This window comes from Diadema setosum, chromosome 13 (assembly GCF_964275005.1).
Source record: "Diadema setosum chromosome 13, eeDiaSeto1, whole genome shotgun sequence".
NCBI classification, from domain to species: domain Eukaryota; kingdom Metazoa; phylum Echinodermata; class Echinoidea; order Diadematoida; family Diadematidae; genus Diadema; species Diadema setosum.
This window is the reverse complement of record NC_092697.1, coordinates 26,138,593-26,164,030: the sequence shown is the minus strand read 5'-3', so window position 1 is coordinate 26,164,030 and position 25,438 is coordinate 26,138,593. Positions and strand designations below refer to the sequence as shown.

Sequence of the window (25,438 nt, the reverse complement as noted above, 5' to 3'; positions counted from 1 at the left end):
GGGATGAGTGAATGATTGCAAAATGTCCAAGAAATGTTGAAAGAAAAATGCAGACAACAGGCAAGCAACAGTGGAACTTAGATGAACATTATTATTGTCAAGCACGAAGAATAAAACGTAATTGTCATAAAGTATCACACATACGAGGAGGGGGTAATGGTCTCTCTATTTTTCTTGCTTATCATACTTGCACCACTTTTGATTTACCGATTTTATTAAGTAAAAAAAAATAGATGACAGGGCGCAGCATCACCACCGTCAGTTGCGCGCGGCACTAGAGTCTAAAGTTCAGTCTAGTCCATGTGAACGACGGTCAACCTCATCAGAGCTGAGCGGTATATAAAAAGGGAGCTTCATCGGAGCAGGCACTGAACATTAGGGCCAGGCAGACGCTGCAACGGAATAGGAGCCACACTCAACACTGCAAGGAAAGTGAGAGGAAAGAGAAGCATTCATATAATATCAAGCCTTAATCCAACGGTAAATCATCTGCAGAAATTTCACGATGGATTCCGTGCACGACAATGTCAAGGAATTTTACGGCAAGACGATTCATAGCCACTCCGAGCTGAAGACCGACGTCTGCGAGCTCGGGGCGCTTACCAACATGGACAAGCTCAGCGTTCGTCAGGCCGTGGGAGCCGTACATCAGGACATCCAAGACAAGTAATTTATCATCACATAAATTAATCATCACATCTATATCATATAGATATATCATCACATAAAACATAATTGATATTCATAACTATCGCCGGTGTTTCCAGCTGCTAAGTAGGCCTAAAGGACGGCGGATATGGTCCCCTATAAATAATGCTGTAGATACCAGTAGGTAGATAGATAGGTAGACATCACATAGATAGAAGATCTGTCTACAGATAGATAGCTATAGAAAGAAAGATATAGAAAGATAGATAGATAGATAGATAAATAGATAGAGTGTAGAGGTTATAGATAGATAGATATGATATGATATAGGCATAGGTAGATACGTAGACCTGTAGATATAGGTTAAACCTTATGAAGGGGCAGATCCAGAAATCCCGTAAAGGGGAGGCTTCTTTAGAAAATCAAATGGGGTCGCACGCGCCCCCACTATTTTTTCTTTTTATTCCTTTTGTTTCAACAAAATATAAAGAGGGGGCGCGCACCAGGTGCGCCCCCTCTGGATCCGCCACTGTTATGTTACTTTGTGAGGATGACGAAACAATGAATATGAGAGAGCGGTCTCTCGCAACAATGTGTCTTCGAAAATACCCTTTTGATCTTGCGTTCTCCCCTTTGGCATGAAAAAATTTTGAAAGGGGTTTAGGCATAAATATTATGTGTTGATTGTACGTTTCAATGAATTCCCTTCATTTGATTCATTGCTTCGGAAAGTGGAAGGGGCCTAAAGTAAAACGATATGTGTCAATATATCAACTCTTCGTTCACACACAGTATACTTGCTTTCTGTTCTTCTATGGGGTGACTTAATAGCATGACGCATATATTTTTGTCAAGATGAGTCGTATTACCGAGTTAGTAAGCCAGAGAAATACAGTAGGTTACAATGTGTTCTCTGTCTGTTACTAATCAATGCGATGCCCTCATAAACTCATGATATTTTATCTTCGACGAGACTTTTCTTTTACATTTTTTCCCTTCAAGTTCGGGTGCCCCTTTTGCAATCCGAAAAAATATAGATACCTTTCATAAGCTGGTATAGTGTTAGGTAATTCAGACCTCTCCTTGGAATTACCGAACTTCAAACATTTTTGGGGGGAGGGAAACAATGCTACAGACTTACAGAGAATTCATTCGGACTCCGAAAAAAATCCAACCAACCAGTAAAGGGAAATATATTCTCAAGAGCACATGAATGGGGTTAGCTTTTCATATCTATATATGTATAAAAAAGCACCCTCTGAGATAAAGTTTTATACACGAAGTAGGGAGACATTATTCTTCAACCATGCAAAATTGCATGAGGTTCGCAGAAGGGACTATAACTACCTAACACCATCCTTATTATACATTTTATACAAATAATGACTGCTATGAGGGGCACTGTTAAAATCATGGGCCCAAGGTGATGGGAAAACAATATCTATGCCCTCGGCGAGGCATAGTTATGGTTTTCACATCACGGAGGGCCTACATAATTTTAACTGTGCCCCGAATATCAAGCTGTCATTATTTGTTTTATATACCGAAAATATAGATTCCGAAATAAAATACATACCGAAAATATAGATTCTAGTCGCTTCTACAGCACTCGTAATCAACGCTGATCGACAGCGCGGCGGTCGTATCATTGGTGCGTACATAGTGATTGTGTACGGGGTTGCGACTGTCTCCAAACCTATTTACAGGGCACAGTTGATTCTATGCCCCGGGCACAGTAAATCATGACGTCATTTTGATCAAAAATGAGGCACAGCTATTTTCATGACTCCACTTTTAACCAATCAGATGAGAGGAATCTATATATTATGAGGTACATAATCTAGTATGTGCCATTTTCGCTTGTTGACGTATGCAAATTTTGTTGTTGTCGTTGTTTATGGTAAATTGCTATGATATGTATAGTGGGACAGTTTGTAGATGCACGCAAATCATATCGTAGCCCTAAACTGTAAAATCGCTGACAAAATGAAAGCGGACTTATGTTAAGATCAAGTTTGCTGAAGGGATTTATGTCGATCGCATTGTGCGGAGTTCGCTTTGTTATTGCTGAAAACCAAGGAATGGAATTGGAGGTGACAACAGGGCCAGCCAAGCCCAAACGGCATCAAAACGTATTTTGATACACACGATGGTATAACTGGTTGAAATCTCATCGGAATTTCTTAGGATACACTTCTGTTTCCCGTGTCCAGTGCTACTCACTTCAGATCCTGGTTTAAAAAAGAATTAAAAAAAATATATAGCGCCGAATCGTTGGAGCAAGGTTTGCGCCAGGAATCAGAGGTGTAGGCTCATATACACTAAGGACAACATTAAAGTGCAATAGGTGTGAATAACGACAGTAGAGCTATTGCACTAAGTGACGTCACTTTGGTCAGCGCCAAAAGTCTTCGTTTACAAAGATTAACAATACTAAGTACACATAGCCCCGTTGCGACGCGTCGCTGTAAAAACGCCGTCTTCGCACGGCGTCCGGTCGGGCTACACAAAGATGACAACAGTGTGGAATAATATTGTCAACTCATAAGCTCTGTACATAGGCCTATATTTTCATAATATCTTAAGGGAGCAAAGTTCAATCTCAACCAAAGCATAATGAACGGGGAAATAGGAGATTGATATCAGGCATATACTGTTTGCCAACTGCCAACTCATGATTGGTATAGATATAGACAAAGCATTATTTTGTGGTAAACAAGTGAATATTTGCATACAGTCTGTTTATGAATAAAGTGGCGACATGTTCAACTGAAGTACATTGTAACAGACATTGACAGTCAAACAACGCTCGTTGTAACTTATGCCTCATAGGGTTGCAATGAGTTGCGACAATATGCTGTTGACAGAATTAATAACCATCCGTTGACTTTGTGTTTGCAGCCTTTGTTATGAAATAGATTGTTATCCCCTCATATTCTGTTCGGTTTGGTTCACATTAATCTATTGAGAATTATATTTTATTTTTCATGGATAGCAGCAATGTTTGCTACCACGTGACGATGGCAGATTGTGTTTTACGTAAGATTATTGCCTCGTGTTGAAGTCGGAGGTCGCTACACACACTTTTTTTTCAATAATCGTTTTTGATTTCTATGATTTCACATCACAAACAATTACAAAATCACATACACACGCACACATACAAACACGAGTTTACATTCTTTTATGTCGAAGTAAAAAAAGAAAAAAAAGGAGATGATAGTCACAGCATCAACGCAAAACTTTCATAATACTTTTGGTATAAAGAAAATAACGCTGTGACACGACGTGTCATGATTGGTTGATCGCCCTTCCATGCAGAAAGCCTTGAATTATTAAGGGTCATTATCTCTGTAATCTTTCCTTTGTTACTGCCTGTGGACACAGAGGGGCTCATACAATGAACTCTTTTGTTGATGACATACTAATAGGTGCGAGTTTCTTCACTTCGTCTCCCTCTACAAATTAAATTTGTTTAGATCGCAGCTGCTGATCTGTAAATTAACAAACATATCGGAAAAAAGGAATCAGTGGGACATGTTTGTTGATTTACAGATCAGTAGTTGCGATCTAAACAAATCTAATTTGTAGAGGGAGACAAAGTGAAAAAACTCGCACCTGAACCTTCACCCCTCTGAATATCTTTCCTTAATGGACATACTCAATCAGGCCGTGTCACACCTCTCCGGGCAAGCTACGCGGGCTTGTTGAGGGAGGGATTTTCCAGCACGCGGACAAGAATGTTTGCGTTCTTTCGCACTTGTTTCTTACCTGCTAGACGCGTGCTACTTACCTTCTACTTGCGTGTATTCCGTGTGACCTGCGTGAGAGCTTTGAAATCGATCCGTTTTCTGCTACGAGAGACTACTGAGAAGTACCTGCGTTGGAGTTGCCTGCCAGGTGCTGCCGGTAATGGTCTCCTACTGGTGTTCTGCGTGTATCTCTCGACCCTCTCGACCCAGGTGTATAAATGGGTACCTGGCAATGCTGGGGTAATAATAATGGCAGGGCCCTCTGGTAGACCAGTGGCAACACTGAAGAGGTTTCCCTTGGTAAATAAGACATTATTCTTATTATTATTATTATTATTATTATTATTATTATTATTATTATTATTATTATTGTTATTATTATCTTTGCGAGCGAACCCCCACGACTCACTCAGAACAAGTTTGAGCATGCTCAAGGCCTTGTCATACCGTATTTGGGGAAGTTTTGCGGCTTGACTTGCGGAGAAACAAATTTGCTACCCGGAACTCTCCGGAGTTGGTCCGCACCTGACAGTACCTAGCGCGTATCTCGCATGTAGTTGCCCGGAGGTGCGCACACAAGTCCGATTTAACCGCAGACAAGTTTTGAGCATGACCATTTTTTTTTTCCGGGTGAGTCGCGGGTCCACGCAGAACGCTAATAGGAGGCCCTTAGCGGCAGCACCTCGCAGGCAACTCCCACGCTGGTACTTCGCAGTCCCCGTATGCAGCCAGATAATGACATTCTGTGGGACTTTTGCCATTCCTTCAGAGGAATTCCTTCACTGAGTTGTCAGCCCCACGCGCCTGACACACAGGTCACACAGTGTACCCGCAAGTACAATTTAAGTAGAATGCGTCTAGCGAGTAAGACACATGTACTGAATCGCCCAAACCCTTGTCCGCCTTCAGAAATTGTCCGGTATGCTGGAAAATCCCCACACCCAACAAGCCCGCGTAGCTTGCCGGAAAAGGTGTGACAGGGCCCGAACATGGTTGCGGATAAAAAGATTTGCGTGGGCACCTCCGGGCGACTACGGGTGAGATACGTGCTAGGTACTGTCATGTCAGGTCATCTGCGGGGACCTCCGGGTAGTAAACAATTGTTCTTCGCAAGTCGCACGCAAGGCTTGCCCGGAAAGGTGTGACACGGCATTTACAGGCTTTGCCTTACATGCCTTAACTTTGCCTGACCTCACTTACTCGCATTTGCTATGCTGAAGCTTTGCGTGACATTTTTTTTTTTTTTTTGTTCGTACCAGGCTATGAAAGGTTTTGACATAGGCAGATCTTCTGGAAGTCCATAGGGCAACAATAGTTGCAATGGAAACTATGGCCATGTCATTCAACCGTATCAGAGCAATTCCCCTGTTTTTCCCGATTTTCCTCCTTTTTTTTTGTCCTACGCAAAAATATGTGTGCGTGTGTGTGTGTGTGTGTGTGTAGCTCAACAACCTACCACCACCCCACCCCCAGCCCTTGCTAGTAGTATGATAGCAGTGGTAGTAGTAAAAGTAGCAGTAGTTGTGACAGTAGTGGAAGTAGTAGTGGCATTTATAGTATCAGTAGTAGAAGTAGAAGTAGTAGTATAGTATATAGCAGCAAGCAGCAGCGGTGGTATAGGCCCACAGTAATAGCCGTAGAAGTGATGATGGAGATTCCCCTTATTTATTTGCTGCAATGTTGAGGACATAAGTACCATTTTTTACGCAGCAGTGCAATCACAAATTTAATATGGAATTGCGGCAAAAGTGTAATCCGATAACAAAATAGCGCCGATTCCCACGCTATACTGCTGAAAAGCTTCAAGTATTCAATGAGAAAAAAAGGAGACGCAGACTCCCGAGTTGCAGATGCTTTGCATTGCCAATTATGAAAATCTGAAAATAATGCTGAAAGTCTACAATTTGAAACTTGAATTTGAAACTCGAAACTCGAAACTCGAAACCTGAAATTCGAAACTCGAAACTCGAAACTCGAAAACTCGAAACTCGATGTTCAGCAACACACGTAGTAATATCTAGGAGAAAAAGGAGTAGTAGTAGTAGTAGTAGTAGTGGTAATAATAGCAGTAATACATAGTAGTCGTGGTAGTTGTAGTTGTAGTCGTTGTCGTCGTCGTAGTAGTAGTATAGTAGTAGTGGTAGTAGGCATTGTAGTAGTAGTGTATGGGGGTGGTATATCCGTGGTAGAAAAAATGATAGTAGTAGTAGTAGTATAGTTGTTGTCGTTGTTGCATTGGTAGTGTATAGGACGTATATTTCTTGTCTGTTGTCTTTGGAACAAAGCTATCACGACAGGTCGTGATGTCACATAGGATAACGCAGAGTGTGATGTGCCAGCACTAATGGTCTCAGTGTTGTGTACATTCTATTCTATTGTATTCACTTTTGAACGTGGGATTCTTTAATTCGTCTCATTTGAATTTATTTTAGATACTTCGGATGCGGTCTCTGTATACCTTCAATGGTCGAAGGAGCCAAGGTCGTTGACCTTGGCAGTGGTTCTGGACGTGATTGCTTTGCTATCAGCAAACTTGTTGGACCTGAGGGTTACGTCCTGGGCATCGACATGACCGATGAACAGGTGAAGACGTCCTTTGCTAGGAAAAATCTTACGACTTTCTAGGACATGTGTTCTTAAATTGAGCTTTATCTCTTGTACGAATCGGAGCCAACAGTATAGGTCGGATATCACTGATCTCTGTGTAAAAGGAGCATTACTAGACGATGAGGTTCCGAAGTTGATTCCGAAAAAGAAATTTAATGGTTTGTTATTCCGACGGTTCGTAAATAACAAAAAGAAATCAGCTTCGTTATTCCAAAGGTTCCTTAAGAAAACGAAAAAGGTTTCGTAATTCCGAAGGTCCGCCAGTAAGCATATGGTAAGCACCTTCTTTTCATTTTCGGATTAACAAACCTACGGAAAACGAGCCGTCTTTGTTCATATTCGGATCAACGAACCTTCTTAATAACAAATATTTCATATCCGGAATAACGAACCTTCGGAATAACGCCACAAAAATGTTCGAATTAACGAATTCTTTTTCATTTCATAGGGCGGTGAATTGGCTCAGTATAGGGCGGTGAATTGGCTCAGTCGGTAGCGCGTCTGCCTCACGATCACGCGGCCCGGGTTCGAACCCGAGTCTGGACTGAGCAATGTTGTGTATAAACATACCGTCCCCTCTAGCAAGAGGCAAAACACTCTGTCCCTCGGATAGGACATAAAATGGAGGTCCCGTGTATGAGAGAGCAACAACGCATGCACGTAAAAGATCCCACTTCATTCATTCATCGCAAAGAGCAGGGTGTTTAACCCGGTGAAGTGGTCCCACCTCACATCCAACTGGACCCCATGGAAGACCAGCCTAACGTAGCTGAATATGGGCTATCCAGCCATCTTGTCAGATGGAAAATGAATAAACAAACAAATTTCCGATTAACGAACATCTAATAGGTGTAGTACGGAATTTGTGCTTTTCGAAATAACGAGCCTTCGGAATAACGAACCTTATTTCATTTCCGGATGAACGAACCTTTCGGAATACCCAGCATCATCGCCCAACTATCACACTTGTCATTAATTTGTTGATATGGGCGATTTAACATTGCTGCTTCAAATACAAAGTGGCACCATTATACAAGTGTCTTATTCTAACCACGTGGAAGAAGCACCGTACAATAGGTATGTGTTCATTTTCATAATGAGGAATATCAAATGCAAGTGCTTTGTTCCTATAGTAAGGAGCGCAAAGAGCAACCTTGATTTGTTCTAACCACGCATTGTTATTGGTGTCTCCCTGACAGCTGGAGATCGCACAGAAGTACGTGTCGTACCACACGGAGAAGTTCGGCTACCAAAAGCCCAACGTGGAGTTCCGCAAGGGCTACATCGAGAATTTGAGAGACGCCAACGTAGAGGATTCCAAATATGACATCCTCATGTGAGTAGTATAGCATGCATTATAGGGCTCACACGGGTAAATATTTCCCCATAGAGACGTGTGTTGAAATTCAAAATAAAAAAAAAAGTAAAATAGCTAGAAGAAATGAGGTGTTTCATCTTCACTAACCTGAAAATGTGAGATGTATACCCCTTCATCCATCAAATTTCCAAGGGGGTTTCTTCAGCTCAAACTCTGTCCAAGGGTTGGCAAAGCCAGATTACGAGTTCTTTTCACGCAAAAAAAAAAAAAAAAAAATCACCTATTTTCTGTACATGCACCCAATGAAATATAGTCCCTTCAAATTCCATGAAAAAAACTTTCATCTTCCAACCAAAATGCAGTTTGTAGAGGAATTCAAACTCAATATCTGCAGCTATTCAGTTTTTTGCCAAACTGCATTTCTGATTTTTATTCATTTTTCTTCATTTATTTTAGTATCTTTGGTATGATTTTGTGATTATATTTACAGATGTGAGCCCAGTAGCTCCATTATGTCAGCAGGGGGGGGGGGGGGGAGAGATAATGGTTCCTCGTTCTTGTGCAGTATAAGAAGTTGAGTTCCAATTTTAGTTATTGTGGTTCTTTTCAATTCAATTCAATGTTGTTGGGTTTGTTTGTTTTTTTTTCATTTCTCGACAAGAACAGATAGACATCATTTTTTTTTTTTTTGGTAACAGAAAATAGGGTGCGTAAAACCATGTAAAGATAAGAAGAATGTACAATGATTGAATTCCTCTTTTCCATAATTAGAGAGTTACAAAAATAAAATTGTATATATTGCTTACTGGATTGTTTATTTATCTAAAACAAAGTTGATATTATCATAATTGTATCCTTGTTTTGTTGAAACTTATGTGATTCAAAGTTCCTTATTATTATGTACTCATTATGTATATTGCTTTGTATTTGAAATAAAATTATTTGAATTGAATTGAATTGACTTGACATTCATGTCGTGTGTTTCAATTTCCCATAGCAAGGCCCATTATTGTGTTACAGTTTTACAGATTGGAGATATTGCAGGATTATCAACTTAGTAGCTATCATTTTGTAATTCGTCATCTATATTCGTAATTTACTCTCCCCGGACAGATCCAACTGCGTGATCAACCTCTCACCGGACAAGCCAGCCGTCATCAAGGAGGCGCACCGTGTCCTCAAGGACGGAGGAGAGTTCTACTTCAGCGACATGTACGTCAATAATCCTCTCCCTCAATGCATCAGAGAACGCAGGGAGCTCTGGGGTAAGGTAGCCTCAAAGGGAAAATCTAACTCCATGTTGAAGTTCACTGTCATTTAAAAAAAAAAGTTTTAATAGAAATGAAAAGGTGATTGATATTTCATTTAATTTGAACGAAGGAAAACAGAAGATTTGTGTGTTCCCTATACGAGACTGACATCGGAAACAATAACTTTCTCTAAATGAGATAAGGCCATAAAGAGATCAAGATTATATCCTCACATTTCCCGCTAGCTTGTCTATGAAAATTGTTGTAAAAAGCCTTTTGTCAACTATTTTGGAGCGTTCATTGACACCCTTGTTGAAAAGTCACCAGTTCTTAATCAAGATATTTAGAATTATAATGGATCACGAAGTATATAGTATATCTTGCGAGAAGTGCAAGACAGTGGGAGATTTATGACGTCGTGTCATCATGACTAATTTGCATAATGTGATTGTGGCCGCTTTAAGGCCTACTGCATCATAGAAATACATTTGTATTTAATGTGTAAAGGCCTATATATATATATATATATATATATATATATATATACTAGCAGCACCCGTGGAAATCCACGGGTCTGCGGGCCCCATATTTTTAGATTTATATATATTTCTTTCGCCCCATTTTATTAGTTGAAGCGAAAGAACTTCCTGTTTGTTTATGTTTTTTTTTTTTTGTGTGTGTACATGAGTCCTCTCAGGCCCCCACAGACACACATCTTTTCTCTTCATTCGTAAGCTTGAAAGAAGCTTACATTGTATGTCATGATTCATACTTCTTTTACCACATTTTCATAAAAAAATTATTTTCCCTCCCAACGAAATCCCATCTAATAAGTTGTCGTCCGTTCCTAATGTTGATACACCTGTTTGATCGATCATTACACACACATAATAACACACACACACACACACACACACACACCTTTTCGGTTCAATAAAAAGATGCAAATGGGTTATATCATCATTTATATCTCTTTTCCGACGTTTTTATTTGAAAAACCCGTGTGTGCTCCTTCCACCCGATGACAATCTCATCTGAGGGTTATGACTTGTTCCTGAAATGCACTTGATGGATCATTCATTGATTCCCCCTTCTCTCTCTCTCTCTCTCTCTCATTCTGATGTTCTTTAATTTCCTCTCGAGAACATGTGTCTATATAGACAAAGTCAGACTTTTCATTAAACCACCCCTTCATTGTGACTCGGACTTTTGTGGTATTTTCTTACTTCATGTTTTATATATTTCATATTTGTTTGTTTTCACAAAAAAAAAAATGTGTTTTGTGTTTATAGAATAAATTGTCACTGAAAGTACGCTAAGAATTCCACTGCTCAGTTGTACAGGATATAAATAAGAGTGTGAGAGAGGGTGAGAGAGGGAGAGGAAGAGAGAGCTCGATAAATTTCCAGAGAATATTTTCTGTCCTCTTTCTCTTTGTCTTTTTTTTAATTGATATCATTGTTTTTTCTCCCCCTTTCGAGAACACGTGTCTGCATCAACGAAATAAGGCCTTTCAGAAAATGACCTGACAATCTGATCTGACTCACTGAGAGAGGGAGAGGAAGAGAAAGCTCGACAAATTTCCAGAGAATATTTTCTGTGCTCTTTCTCTGTCTGTCTTTTTTTTTTTTTCTCTTCATGAAAAAGCTGAAAAGTGGCGTATGTCATGAATAATATTCAATTTACCACGTCATTTAAAAGAAAAAAAACCCACTAAACGACAATATGTTTACATATCCTCGCCCGTTTATCTGCTTCAGACTGTACATTATCATTACCATCATTATTATATGAATACTATTATTGTATCATCATTTAATAAATATTATTTTGGGAAGGGGGATAGTCATTATAGGTTTAATAAGTAGGCATCCGTGGGAATCCATGGGTCTCAGGGCCTCGTATTTTTTCTTTCATATTTCTTTTTCCACGTTATGGGAGAAAGAAGAATATTTTTGTCGTCATTTCCTCCCTCTTTTTTTATTTTTATCACCAAAACTTGGTTTGATGCACCATAGAACCACACATTTGATGTCCACTTGTAACTTCAAAAATTGGCGGTCAGCAGAGCGAGGGTTTCCCCCGCGTCCGCACGTCTTATGAATATTCATGTTTACAGCAGCCATGCAGTAAACGAATGAACAGCGGCGCGTGTACTCTGATATGGAAGGGTACGATCGGCAAGGACAAAATTTAAGTGGATATTTAGCCGTCCTGAACAGTCTGAGTACAATGATACCCGACTTGAGAGTAAAGTAAATGACGTACCTGAGCTGCATGGTATCCTGCAGTTGTGCAAAATACAATAAAATAACGGCATTCGTTGTTTTCATTTGGGCACGCCAATGGCGAACGTCGCTGTACGTAAATGCCCTTGTACTAACAATGACCGCGCCGTGTATTGTACCATAATGAGTGTCCATATCACGCGCACGCAGATAGTGTTTCGTGTAACCATCGTCAATACATGCACAGGCGCAGGCCACACATTGGCATACCGTACCGTACCCGAGAGTACATTGTGTGCGTGCGTGCGTGTCCGCCGGAATATGACAGAGATTTCGCTGCACGCCATCATCTTTTTGACTTTAGTATCCCCACTGTCTCTGCAAGCTAAAAGATGGACGATCGAGAAAGCAGGAGTCCAGCGCAGGATCGGTGAATATTTAAACGCTCGGCTCTTTCGTCACGCACAAAAATGCATTATGCATCTATCTAATTAATTTTTCTTTTTCGTCCTCGACGTCGACACGGAGGCGGAGCGCGGACGAAACCCGGTCCAAGGCACGTAAGAGACCCTCCCGCTGCCGACGGCACCGGTCTCGGGGGCCCGGAGCCGACGGCTCGGGAGGAGATAGACAAACCAGCAACGCCGGAATAAAACAGGAAATACATAAGGCCGCGACAACAACAACAACTTCGCCTTTTACTGTTATAGATATTCATTGTCTATATAAACTCATTTATTGTCTAATTGCTATCAATTTCTTTTTCGGTTGTATCAGTAACTGTATACCTCTAAATTCTTCCCCTCTTCCTTCTCATTTAACGTCATTCTAATAATTTGTAATAGTAGAAGTCATAATATAGTCATAGCAATAGAAGTAGTATATGAAGTTCACTCCGTTCTTGTTAATTTGAGATGTTTGAGACTACAGCTCCTAAAAAGACAAAGAAATTGATAATAGTATATCTTTATAGAGCGGTTAAGCCCTCAAAATCATGAGAATTGTGCAAAATTTGACTAAAGCATGAAACTTTCACCAGTGTTAGTATAAGCCTACATACCAAAAGATTCATTTTAAGATCGGGAGGTAAGTCTGATTTGACCTCTGATGACCTCCAGAGGTCAATTAACTTTAAATATCAGAATATTGATGTTTGGGGCATTTGTGAGGATGCACTAAATATGCATTATTGTACTACAAGCTCCTATCTTCCGATTCCACAGGGCATTGACAGGTTTCTACCTTTGACCTCTGATGACCTTTAGAGGTCAATGACCTCAAAATAATATCATAATATTGATCTGTGATGTCATTATCTAATGATAAACATGGTTAAGATGTACAAAACAAGCATAATAACTATTATCTGTTTTACATTAATGAAATTGTCTTCATAATTATATTCCTAAGAGCACAGACAGGTTTCTACCTTTAACCTCAAATGACCTTGAGAGGTCAATCACCTCAAAGTATCAGAATATTGATGTTTGGCATCATTGATTAATGGTAAACATGATGATGTTCTAGAGAGCATTGGTAGGCCCTATTTATTATCAAGCCGTTACCTTTGACCTTTGAAAACACACAAGGTCAAAGATCTCCAGATATGAGAATAATATTGATATTGCGATAGTTGATAATTAATTGTTTATAATGTAGGGCTTACAAACCATGTATTTCTGTTGCAAAGAAAAGTGGCGACTCATTCCACAGAACTTTGTTAATTATTGACATCGGGTAAGGGCTGTCAATCTGTAATTTCACGTGGGGGTGAAACTTGGAAAATCTGTGTAAGGGAGCGGAGAGGAGGGGGAGGGTGTGTGGGGGGGGGGGTCGGGTTTTGCATTTTTAGACCTGAAATTTGGTTTTGGTACAGCTCGTGTTTAGCGTGTGCGTCATCACTTATAATAATGAGAGTGACAGGGTGTGGGAGGGGCATCCCCCCCCCCCCCCCAGACGAAGTTTTTCATTTTTTTAGAATCTGATGCGTACTTTTGGTGGAATGTTCGGAAAATTATCGATCCCCAAAGTGTGCTAAGTTTATATGGAAGGGAACCCAGCATGGGCAGGATCGGAGGAGGTATGGTATTCCACTCCTATTCGAGAGAGCTTTGGCATTTTTAGCTCATCTGATCCGATGAGCTATTGCGATCGCCTTCGTCCGGCGTCCGTCGTCCGTCGCGCGTCGTGCGTAAACTTTTTTACATTTTCATGTTCTCATTGAGAACCCCGTGATCGATTTTCACCAAACTTGACAGGTAACATCCCTAGGGGGATAGAATCTCAATTTGTTCAAATGGGCACCATGCCCCCCGTAAGGAATCTGTAAAGATTGTCTCTAGAACCAGAAGTGATTGAGCTAAGTTAAAGGGAAGATAAACCCCAAGAGCAATGTGGATTGAGTGAAAGCAGCAACATTAGTAGAACACATCAGTGAAAGTTTGAAGAAAATCGGACAATCAATGCAAAAGTTATGAATTTTTAAAGTTTTGGTGTTGGAACCGCTGGACGAGGAGACTACTAGAGATTATGACGTGTGAGTGGACATTAATACCAAGAAAATATAAAGAAAATTCTACAAAAATCCATTTTTCATGAAAATTACAAATTCCATCAACTTGATATTGACATATGTTAGGGGTAGCAATTATTCCCCCTGCTTTCTGAAAGAGGTTGGTCCATTGCTCTTTCATAATTCTAGAAAAGTGAATTTTTGTTGAATTTCCTTTATATTTTCTTTGTATTGCTGTCCACTCATACGTCATATCCTCTAGTAGTCTCCTCATCCAGCGGTTTCAACACCAAAACTTTAATAATTCATAACTTTTGCATCGATTGTCCGATTTTCCTCAAACTTTCAGTGATGTGTTCTACTAATGTTGCTGCTTTCACTCAATCCACATTGCTTTTTGGGTTTACCTTCCCTTTAATACAGTGAGTCAGTGTATTGATGACTGTTGTTTCAAGTTTGTTCATGGCAGAATCAGGAGTGTGCCTCCCCCCCCCCCCCCCCTTGGGACCGAGGGGAGTGGGGTGGGATGGGTCCACGTGGGAACTTACATGTACATGTAAATTGTACATGTTCATATTCTTCTTGAAAACCCCTTGATGAATCTTCACCAAACGTGGCAAGTAGCATGCCAGGGGTTAAGATCTCAATTTGTTCAACAGGGCACCATGCTCCCCGAGGGGGCCCCGAGGGGGCCCAATCCCCCCTCCCCCACATTAAGGAATATTTACAATTTTTCTCTAGAACCAGAAGTGATAAAGCAAAGTTACTTTGAGTTTGTTCATTGGTGACTGTAGTTCCAAGTTTGTTCATTGAAGATCCAGGGCTGCCCCCCCCCCCCTCCTCTTGGAGTCGGGGGGGGGGGGGGTAATCCAAATGCTGACCTAATAAATATTGTACATTTTCATCTTCTTGCTGAAAACTGAAAACAACATAATGCATTTTCACTAAACTTGGCAAGTAACATTCCCAGGGGTATATAGGATCTCAAAGTGTTTGAATGGGCACCATGTTTTCCTTGGGGGCCAACATATGCCTCCCAGCTCTGAAAGATGCCCCCCCCCCCCAAAGTTTCCAGTGTTCTTAGGTAAGAGTCTATACAAGAATGCATGGAAGGTGAACTTGCGATACTCAGGTGAGCGCGGGTCTCTTGTTAGAATTGAGATTCAATAATCTGGCACACATGCACTTTTGGAGGAATATCTCGAAATTTGTATCAGAGAAACTTATCGTACGACAGCCATCTATGGAGGGAGACTTATCGAGGGAAGGATATGGGTGGAGGTATACCCCCCTCCCACATTATGGAGTTTTTGCATTCTTGTGTTTGCAATTCAGTGATCTAGTGCCACTCTTAGTGGAATATTTGGGGGAAAATTGTCCACCCAAAAGTGTAGACATAATTAATGCAAGGAGGGGGAGGCTGATATAACGAGGGGAGTGTATGGAAGCGCTGTCCCCCAACTCCTCCAATGCGAGGGTGCCTTTGCGTTGAGAATGGAAATAAAAATCTTGTGTACACATTTATGACGGAATAGTTGGAAAATTATCAATTAAACGAGTGTTTTGTTCATCTATGGGTAGAAACCGAGCAGGGAAGGATAAATTGAAAGAGGATACCCTCCAAAGGGAAGTACTTTTTTTAATGATAAATAGTTTTAAAAAAAAAGGAAAAGAAAAAAGAGGTTAATCTCATAAGTTCTAAGTGTATGGAAGGGGACCTAACGGGAGAGGGTGTGGGGGAGGGAGTATGCAAAGGAAATTTTGCATTTTAAGAATTGAAATTCAACGATCTGGTGTACACTACTGTATCCATAGGTGAAATGTTCAGACAATTTTCTATCAAAAAAGCGGAAAAAATTCTGCATCTCAGGAAACACTAGGGGGCAAAATTTTATGTCAACACAACTCCCACTCCCCCCCCCCCCATATTTTCTCGGGAGGCGGGGCAACTGCCTCTTGCCCTCCAAGATGGACACCCGTGCATACTGGAGAGCTTTTTTCATCTTTAGAATTCAAATTAAAATATCTCGTAAACACATTTTTATAGAGTTAGGGAAATCATCAATCCCCAAAGTGTGCTACATCTATGGAAGGAACCAAGCAGGGGGAAGGAGTCTGTTGGAAGGAGATATCCCCTCTCACAAAAGGGGGATTTTGCATTTTCAGAATTGAATTTCAGCGATCTGATGCACACTTCAGAGTATAAAATTTGGGCAGTTTTCTCTCAAAAAAAGCAAAGCAAAAAAAAAAAAATTGTCCACATCTCAGGAATTATTGGAGTGATCAACTGCCCCTATACCACCACCCCACCCCTCCTCCAAATCGACGCCCCGGTATGTGCATGGGTGTGTTTTATTCCACTAGTTGAAAAGAAGAGAGAATTGTAAGTGGAGGGCGCAAGGTACTTTTTGGTAATCATTTAAGAGGAATGACTTTAATTTACGTTTGAAGACATTTCAAGAGATGTAGTCTGATTTGTCAAGGGGCAAATCATTCTACTGTTTGCAGTCTTGTAAACATACTTGTATCTTTATCAAAAACTCTTTGAGTACGTGGACGGTGATTAAGTATAAATCACTCTGTCGAGTAAATTATGTATGAACCGAATGATTTCTTTTGAACATGTATTGTGTTGAAAAATTCTTGGTAATTCTTTTGCAGGCAAAATGTGTACATGAAAATTTCAATGTTAAAAGCATGTGATGGGAAATGCAAACAGTATGTGCGAATGCTTCTATGTTTCCTGCTAAACTTATTTGTTAATCATTAGTGGGGAAAAGAAAAGAAAAGAAAAGTCTCGCTTCATGAGAGATGTCAAGATCCCGCTCTACACCACAACGCCCACGGATGTCTCAAAATGGAGGTGGGTTGGAATGTCTTGTATAAAGCACCAACCGCAAGTGCAGATTTGGCACGCTATCTTTTGAAGAGAAACAATACTTTGTTTCACACAAGATGATAGCAGAAGGACAACTGATAACCATCCGCTCATGTGGAATCAAGCAGATGTTTTTCAAAACATTTCAAGAGGCATCTTCGTGAGTTACAGTCTGTTAAACATGTCAATACAATGTGAAAAACAAATTGAAGGCCACCTGCAATACAGCCTCACATTTTCCGATATCACACCAACTTTGATCAACACATTCCATATTTGCTCGTGATGGAGAGGGAAAATTATAGTAAACAACAACATTGCAAGATTGATGCATTTCTGCCAAAACAGACGGGAACTGATTCCATGTAAAATACATGAACATGTATTTTGATTTTTCCATGCATTTTTCCCATATCATTACACAAACAAAGCAGTGTCATGCAGTGCAAAATGTGAGAAATGCAAAAAATTACTCTGATATAATTTGAATAATTTGATGCAATTAAATTTTGAATTTGAATATAAACTGTCAATCTCTTGCAGTATATTGGGATTAAAGACAGTTTGGAAATTAATTGGATGTATAGAATTTTTGTTATGCTGAATTTATGTGTTTTCAATTTATCTAGTCTGTTATAGATTTTCAAAATTGAAGGAGGTAAATTGGCAGTACAATATATAGATATCACTACTGAATACAATTAAAGGGGATGGCTAGTAACTGATCAGTGGGAATCAGTGGGAATGCTGGGGGATGATTGTTCCAATCCTTATGGGATTCATTTAAGAGTACATTATATATTTATTGTTGTGTGAAAATCATTTGCTTCAGAATGGTCTCATATTTAAGTAATGTGCAGTTTAATGTTTCCAGGTTAGCATGCCTGTACAGAGACGGGGCGATCGTTAATGGGTCGTTATAATATACAGTATGCAATATTCTGATATTTTGAGGTCATTGACTTCTGGAGGTCATCAGAGGTCAAAGATAGAAACCTGTCAAGGCTCTGTGGAACATTGAGGCAATTCCACTGTAACAAAAATGAGTTTTTAGTACATCATTGCCGTGTTTATCATTAACCAATGATGCAAAATATCAATTTTCTGAAATTTTGAGGTCATTGACCTCTGGAGGTCATAAGAGGTCAATTCAGACATACCTCCCTATTTTGAAGTGAATCTTAAAGCATGTACCAACACTTGTGAAAGTTTCATGCTTTAGTCAAATTTTGCACATTTTGGGCTTATCTGCTCTACTATAAGAAAATCTGGGATACTTAATAACTTCTAGAATATCATTTGCTGTGTTATGTGGCATCACTGTGGATATTTTATTTCGCTCTGATGATGGACAATGGCCCTTAATCCGATTTGCGTTAAAACTCTTTACACGTAGATGTAACATATTACCCTTCTCATCGTCAATCACATTGCCATACTCAGCTTACTTCCAGGTAAATCAATGACTGATACAAGTACCAATTTTCTTCCCCTTCAACCCCGTAGACGGTTTTTCAAAAATGTATCGGAAGTATTCTCTGCTTTTGAAATTATCTTTTTAATGAAGATTAAGAATATATCATTGCTTGAACTGATTTGATAACAAATTCATATTAATTTTCTAAAATTATCTGTCATTGTCGTTTTGTAGGTGAAGGTTTAGCCGGCGCCCTCTGTTGGCGAGATCTTGTTCAGTACGCGGAAGAGTATGGGTTCACCAAACCAAGGGTTGTGTCATCAAAGAGGATCAGCGTTGAGGACAAGAAGCTCGCAGAGGCAATAGGTGATTAATTTTTTGACGAGCGTAACAGAAGTATCTACATTAAAATACCATGCTCAAGTGCTCTCTGAAGTCATTACCGTGTGGCATATTTCAGTGCAATAACGACAGAAGTCCAATACAAAAAAAAAACCAACAAAAACACAACAAAAACAAATAGATGGGACTCGACTTTGCAATCAGGCTCCAGCATTGAGGTGTCTTTTATTTGTTTGCTTGTTTTGTTTTCTTAGCACTTTTAACACCGACTTAACCCGTTGAGGACGAGTCCCGAGTATACTCGGTCAAGCGTCTACGGGAAATGCGTGTTGTAGCTGTTTGGAAAATACATACGGGCATGCGTTGGGGCTCAGATTTTTTCCCGATTGTGATGGCCGACTCTTTCTATACCAACATCTCTTATGAATATATTTTACAGATAAAGCTTGGACTTCTAATGCACGTTAATATATACCGTCAGACAATAAGTATTACATTCATTCAAGATGATATAGAGAAAAGACATAGGCATCGTGTCTCTGCCAAATTAGATACTGTATAGTTGTTAAATCCCATCTGTATTGTAAGCACGAAAACTGCACAAAATGATATCGTAGTTAGCCTTGATAGTTGATCTGGCCTAATCCAGGATGGAGAAAATTGCTTTTCCACCATTCGGCTAAATAGTGCAAGTCGGGATGCAAGCGCACAAAAAAAAAAAAAAAAAAAAATCAATACCTTTTTCTTTTCTTTTCAAATCAAAATATTTTAATCAAGAATTGGATGAATGCATGAATATCTTACAGTTCAAAGATTGTACAGTCCTACATTACAAGTCTTAGTCTTCGTTAACTTCCGTTCATTTTATTTATTTTTTTAAAGGCAGTATCCGTTTCTGACGTAATCCTTTTTTTACTGCAGGGGATATCACCTACACTGCTGTCACCTACCGCCTCTTCAAAATGCCCAAGGACGCCCCCAGGAGCCCAGCGGTGGCCACCTACTTGGGAAATCTGAGTGAATACGAGAAGGAGCTGCGTTTTGACCGTGAGAATAACTTTAAGGTATGATAGGCACATTGTTCAATTTATTTATGCACTTGAAAGGCAGCCTGTCATTGGAGTTGTTCGAGTAAATTTAAGATATTACTGTAAGACATTAAAGGGGAAATCCAGTCCAAATATAAGTTAGTCTGATAAGAAAGAGTAAAATATTACGAGTTCAACGGTATAAATTTGATCGAAATCGGACGAAAAATGAGGAAGTAATGACATTTTGAAGTTTCGCCATTTTGGGGAGGAAACAGTTCTTAAACAGTCAATATGAATATGCAAATGACAAAGTGAGCATGTCATTCCCTCACAACTTACCATATAGTTTGTACATAAAACTTCTAGTTTTTCATTCAAACGCAATTATGCCCGAGGCTCAAATCCTCATAAGATCACTATTCTGAAGTTATTCAACCAGGAATAACGTTATGTTTCAGACTTCAAGGACAGAAACATTGAATTTTCGTCATTTTTTTTTGTACACGATCAATGGAAAATTGTGAGGGTATGACATGGTTAGCTCACTCATTTGCATATTCATATCCACTGTACAAGAACTGTTTTGGAGAAATTATCAAAACTTCAAAATTTCATAACTTCCTTATTTTTCATCCGATTTCAGTCAAATTTTTACCGTTGAACTCGCAAAATTTTACTCTTTTTTTATCAGACTAACTTATATTTGGACTGGCTTTCCTCTTTAAAGGTCAGGAGTGGGGCAAAACTGAGAATGAAATCCAGAGATATCAAACGAGTGCATGCGTTTTCATAATGTTCATAAAAGATATGAAGGAAAGGGGGAGGAACAGCAATAATTATACAGGGCTTGAAATTAACGCTGGCCCGGGGCCACTAACGGGGTCAGTAAAAATTGGTATCGAACCACCACATTTATATTTTGGTGGCCCGATCGGGCAGATGAGATTCAAACTTGATTGTTCTTTTGCTTTCATTTCCGACCACTTTAGTGTCAGGCCCTTAAATATTTAATATAATAATGATGATAATGGTAATAATGATGATGATGATAATAATAATAATGATAATTATAATAATAATAATCATCATCATAATAATAATAATATTTCATGATTTTATTTTCGATCCATTCTAGACTGATACACCTGTAAAGGTTGATGGAGAGCTCGCTGCCATTTTGAGAACGTCGAGATACTCCAAACTTTTCAAGATCGATGGAAACGTCGAGGGCTCCACGGCTAAGGTAAGGGACTGCTTAGAATAAAGAGTAAAACTCCATGAAATTATTCTTTAACATGTATCATTCTAATAGAGAGAAGCCTCACATTTTTAATCGTCTTTTCTATAATCTGGAGAATCGATTGATTAATTCCTCTTGGTGGGTCTTCCCGGATGCAGGTTTGTTTTTTGTTTTTTGTTTTCTTGAGAAATTAAATCAGCATTTAACGAATCACATCAAAGAAGGATAAAGAGAATTAGATAACCAGCCTTGCATGTGGATTTGCATCATGTTTCCAGTTGAAACAGAAGATTCTGGATTTGTTTTCCGCAGTTTCTTTTTTCTGCTGACATAAAAATATGCTTAAGCATTTTCACATAGCAACTTGGAGTTCAAAATTCAATTAACGCATGTTCATAATACATGAGAAAAGATCTCCCAAATTTCTTACAACTTTCTAATACAACAACTGCTTAGTGACGACACTTGCTGCATGATATTCTTTATTCGATGTATACATTGATTTGACGTGCAAAAGTATTTCATGTTCCCTGGTCGTGACTGATAGATAGAGAGAAAATCCACACAAACTGACCGGTAGAAGTTTTAACAAGACTGAACAGAAGCAAGAGGATTATGGGATTGGATCTTGAGATATTGATCACAAGGCCGTGATCTCATACACGAATTAAAGGAGCTGACGATGTCACGCCTCATAAGTCTTCCATTTTGTAACCACTCATAAAATTTATTTGAATTTAATTTCATTTAATTGAATCAAATAATGAATTGAACTGAATTGATTTGACTTGCATGCCCATAAACCTCTAAAATTTCTCGTCCTAAAATAAATCAAAATGAGTTGTATTCTTCGCATGGGATTGTTGTAACTTTCGAATAACTCAATAATAATGACATAAAAGGGGGGGGGGGCGGGGTGTTGTTATGTGATTATTGACCGATACTATTTTTGCAATGCGTTTTTTCATCTTTACAAACCAAAGTTTAATATTTACCTTGTCGCAGGAGGCCAAGAAATGCCCTGTTGACCCTTACCAGTACATCTCGGACATTTTTAAGATGAAGAGCTGTAAGTCATCATCCGGCTGCTCCTAGACGGGTCCAAGGCTGTCATCACATCACGCATGGAGAAGCTGCACATGATTATAAGGACTGTAAAACCCTCCCAATCATGGCATTGCATCCACGTATAACGCTCCCTTTTGGAACTCTCCCTCGCATAAACGAAGGCTTTTGCGTTTGTCTGTGATGTCTCCAATTAGTAATACATCACATTATTTCATTGAGTCTCCAGTATGTGGTCGTGGTTTCTCTCTGAACCCGTGTTTTTTGTTGTTGTTTTTGTCACTTTGTGTATTTGCTTTAAAACCAAATAATAATTCTACTAGTATACTGGGTAACAATCCATTAGGCTTCCAGCACGCAAGCAGTCCATGTTTTCTTTTTTGATGTTACTATATACGCAGTACTCTACCATGTTACTTTTATTCCTGTTACTATAACCTTGAGCATGCTGCTGTTGTTGTTTAAATAAAAAGTGTAAATACTTTAATGGTTGTATTTCATGAACATCATCGATGCTGCGTGTAACTTACAACTCACTGTACGTTTTCATTTCAGTCATTTTCATTTGCAAGAAAAAGTATCAGTGTACAAAACAGCATGAAAAAAGCAATATTCTACATACATCAAAATATAAGATAAACGCAATAGATTGATAAAGCTATAGATGGATGATATCTAGTAAATGATGTTGAAAATGTTGAAAATTTTATTGTTCAGCTTTTGTTTTTCTTGCCATGTTGATCTATTTAATCGGAAAGTGTTGGTCCCCCACTCAACAATCTCCTTTGTATGCTTATAGAGTTTGAAGACTGTTTTTCATTTTTTTTTTTTTTTTTTTTTTGTCTCGGCGAGCAAATATGTTCCCCGTTTTCCAGCAGCTGCCATAATTGTCATTATTTTGCCATTTGTGTATTCTTTGCCTGTATTTCGTATACGGCGGGTGATGTATTACTTGTATGATCTCTATGTAAAATTGTTATACATTAATTGTATCTTCACATCTCATTGCATTTAGTACCTGGTTGAAATGCAGCTTTTCTTTACATCATATATTATATACATAGAGAGTAGGTATATATCCTGAGAATGCTTGCACTTCCTTTGCTGCATCAATATGAATGTACTATATGTATACGAGCTGCAGTCTATCTCGCTGAGTGCCTCCATTGTTGATAGTGTAGTCATCGTCGATTATTGTGACGATAATAATGATAATAATAGACTATTGTAATAATGATAATAATGATAATGATAATGACATGGTCTTCTTTATCCCAATATATCTGCCGATCTACGGGATGATCGGTTACAGAAGTAACTTCAACTATGACGTAATTTGTAAAGCTTTTTATACTAGACCTTGAAGTCAGTCCTAATATCCCACAGTACCTTATTGCCTCGCTTCCACGACCTGCCATTATAATGTTTGGATTGACATTCACTTTTAAAGTTTACATGCAGCTAACGGAGCATGTTACATCTACTTGAGATAAAAAAACGATGCCTTATACTCACGCGTCCGTGCAGGGCAGTGCCGTATATATCTTCGGCACTGCACCAAGATAGCCTCTCCAGCGTTGATCTCTGTTCTACCATAAAGGCTCTGCCATAATTATTAACCTAGCGTTGCCATGTAGGCCTACCCATTTATACACATGGGTCGAGAAAGATGTGATGGATAAATACACACTTAAACAAGAACGCAAGCACTGGACAGGATTCGAACTCGGGTCCAATCGAAAGTGTTGAGATTGAGAGTGCTCAATAATATTTTATCCACTGTGCCACAGTGCCCCCGATGGTGATACCGCGGTACCACGAATTATACGATGTTATATTTCTACTAATGTTGGGGATACAACACAGGGAAGTTGGAAAGCGTTGCTTTCAACACAAAATCATGACCTCAAATTTAAATTTCATTGAGACACCGATAGCCATTAGCGTGCAAAATCCGTATAAGAGATATTATCTGTTATTTCCATTCTGTATCATGAAATATTCAAATTATATGATAATGATAATAATAATAATAATGATAACAATTATCATTATTATTATCATTATTATTGTTATTGTTATCATTATTGTTATTATCATTATCATTTTACTCTGCATTCTGGCCATCCACTTAATAATAAAAATTTTCAAAATCGAGCATTAATAGAAAAAACACAGGCAGTTTCTCGAGAAACTATAATTTCAATAATAAAACAATACTAAGGATACAACTATGTAAAAAAAGACCTACATCAGACACATGAAGACATGAGAGACATGAACAGAAAATACATCCGAACAGAAAGCGTCGTATTTCTATATTCAGGAAATAAATAGATAAGTAAATGATTCATTACAACATTTATTTATTACATATTGAATTTTCAGATGCTCAGTATGCCTAACTTACACGAATGATATGAAAAATGTGCTTGGAAGTATAATGATGTGTTGAAGTCATATGATGACAGTTATAATTTAAACCCAACTTCTCACTCCGTTTGTTTGTTGTTGTTGTTGTTGGGTTTTCTTTTTGTAATAGTGTTCCTTATCTGGCCGCATAAATATGAACTGCCGCTGCCTTATAATATACAGACATTGACTGGTACGGGGTGGAATATAACATTCTTTGGACCGCCAGGGAGTTATATTAATATTATATAATGTTGTTTTGATATCATTACATTATGCATATATGACTTGTAAATTAATCAATGCCATGCATCAGAGAAAATAAAGGAATGCTGCAAACACACTCGTCTCATCAACAAAACACACAGTAACATCGTAACAATTTAGTTGTGTTATTAAGTGTTAATTTTCTTTGTTAAATTTGAGATCGTGGACAAGTTTGATTTTCTTCTTGATTCTCTCTCTCTGTCTCTCTTTATTTTTTTTTTCTCACAATTAGCATTATCATAATTATTATAATCATCATCACCATTATTATTAGTTGAAGTAGCAGCAGTATAGAATAATAGTAGTAGTAGTAGTAGTAGTAGTAGTAGTAGTAGTAGTAGTAGTAGTAGAGTAGTAGTAGTAGTAGTAGTAGTAGTATAAAGTGGTAGTTTTGGGCCTTCTTTGGTACAACATACATCACTTTCGTACGTCAACTCGTATAAGCAGTGCTCTTTGATAGAGAAATGAACA

At 38.8% G+C, this 25,438-nt stretch overlaps 1 protein-coding gene across 1 annotated transcript; it reads left to right on the top strand.

Moving 5' to 3' along the window:
* Nucleotides 1–505: 505 nt before the first annotated feature.
* Nucleotides 506–22,318, top strand: LOC140237302 (arsenite methyltransferase-like). Its single transcript, XM_072317241.1, has 8 exons — nt 506–666; nt 6,833–6,983; nt 8,207–8,343; nt 9,439–9,590; nt 18,845–18,976; nt 19,874–20,016; nt 21,119–21,226; nt 22,229–22,318. Exons 1-8 carry the CDS (start codon nt 506–508, stop codon nt 22,316–22,318), a joined length of 1,074 nt encoding a protein of 357 aa, XP_072173342.1.
* The last annotated feature ends 3,120 nt before the right edge of the window (nt 22,319–25,438 follow it).

Bases quoted from the DNA above. Each gene is read 5' to 3' on its own strand.
- LOC140237302 (XM_072317241.1), top strand. From the start codon at position 506: ATGGATTCCGTGCACGACAATGTCAAGGAATTTTACGGCAAGACGATT. The intron at 667-6,832 runs GTAATTTATCAT...AATTTATTTTAG, and splicing joins CATCAGGACATCCAAGACAA to ATACTTCGGATGCGGTCTCT. The intron at 9,591-18,844 runs GTAAGGTAGCCT...GTCGTTTTGTAG, and splicing joins AGAACGCAGGGAGCTCTGGG to GTGAAGGTTTAGCCGGCGCC.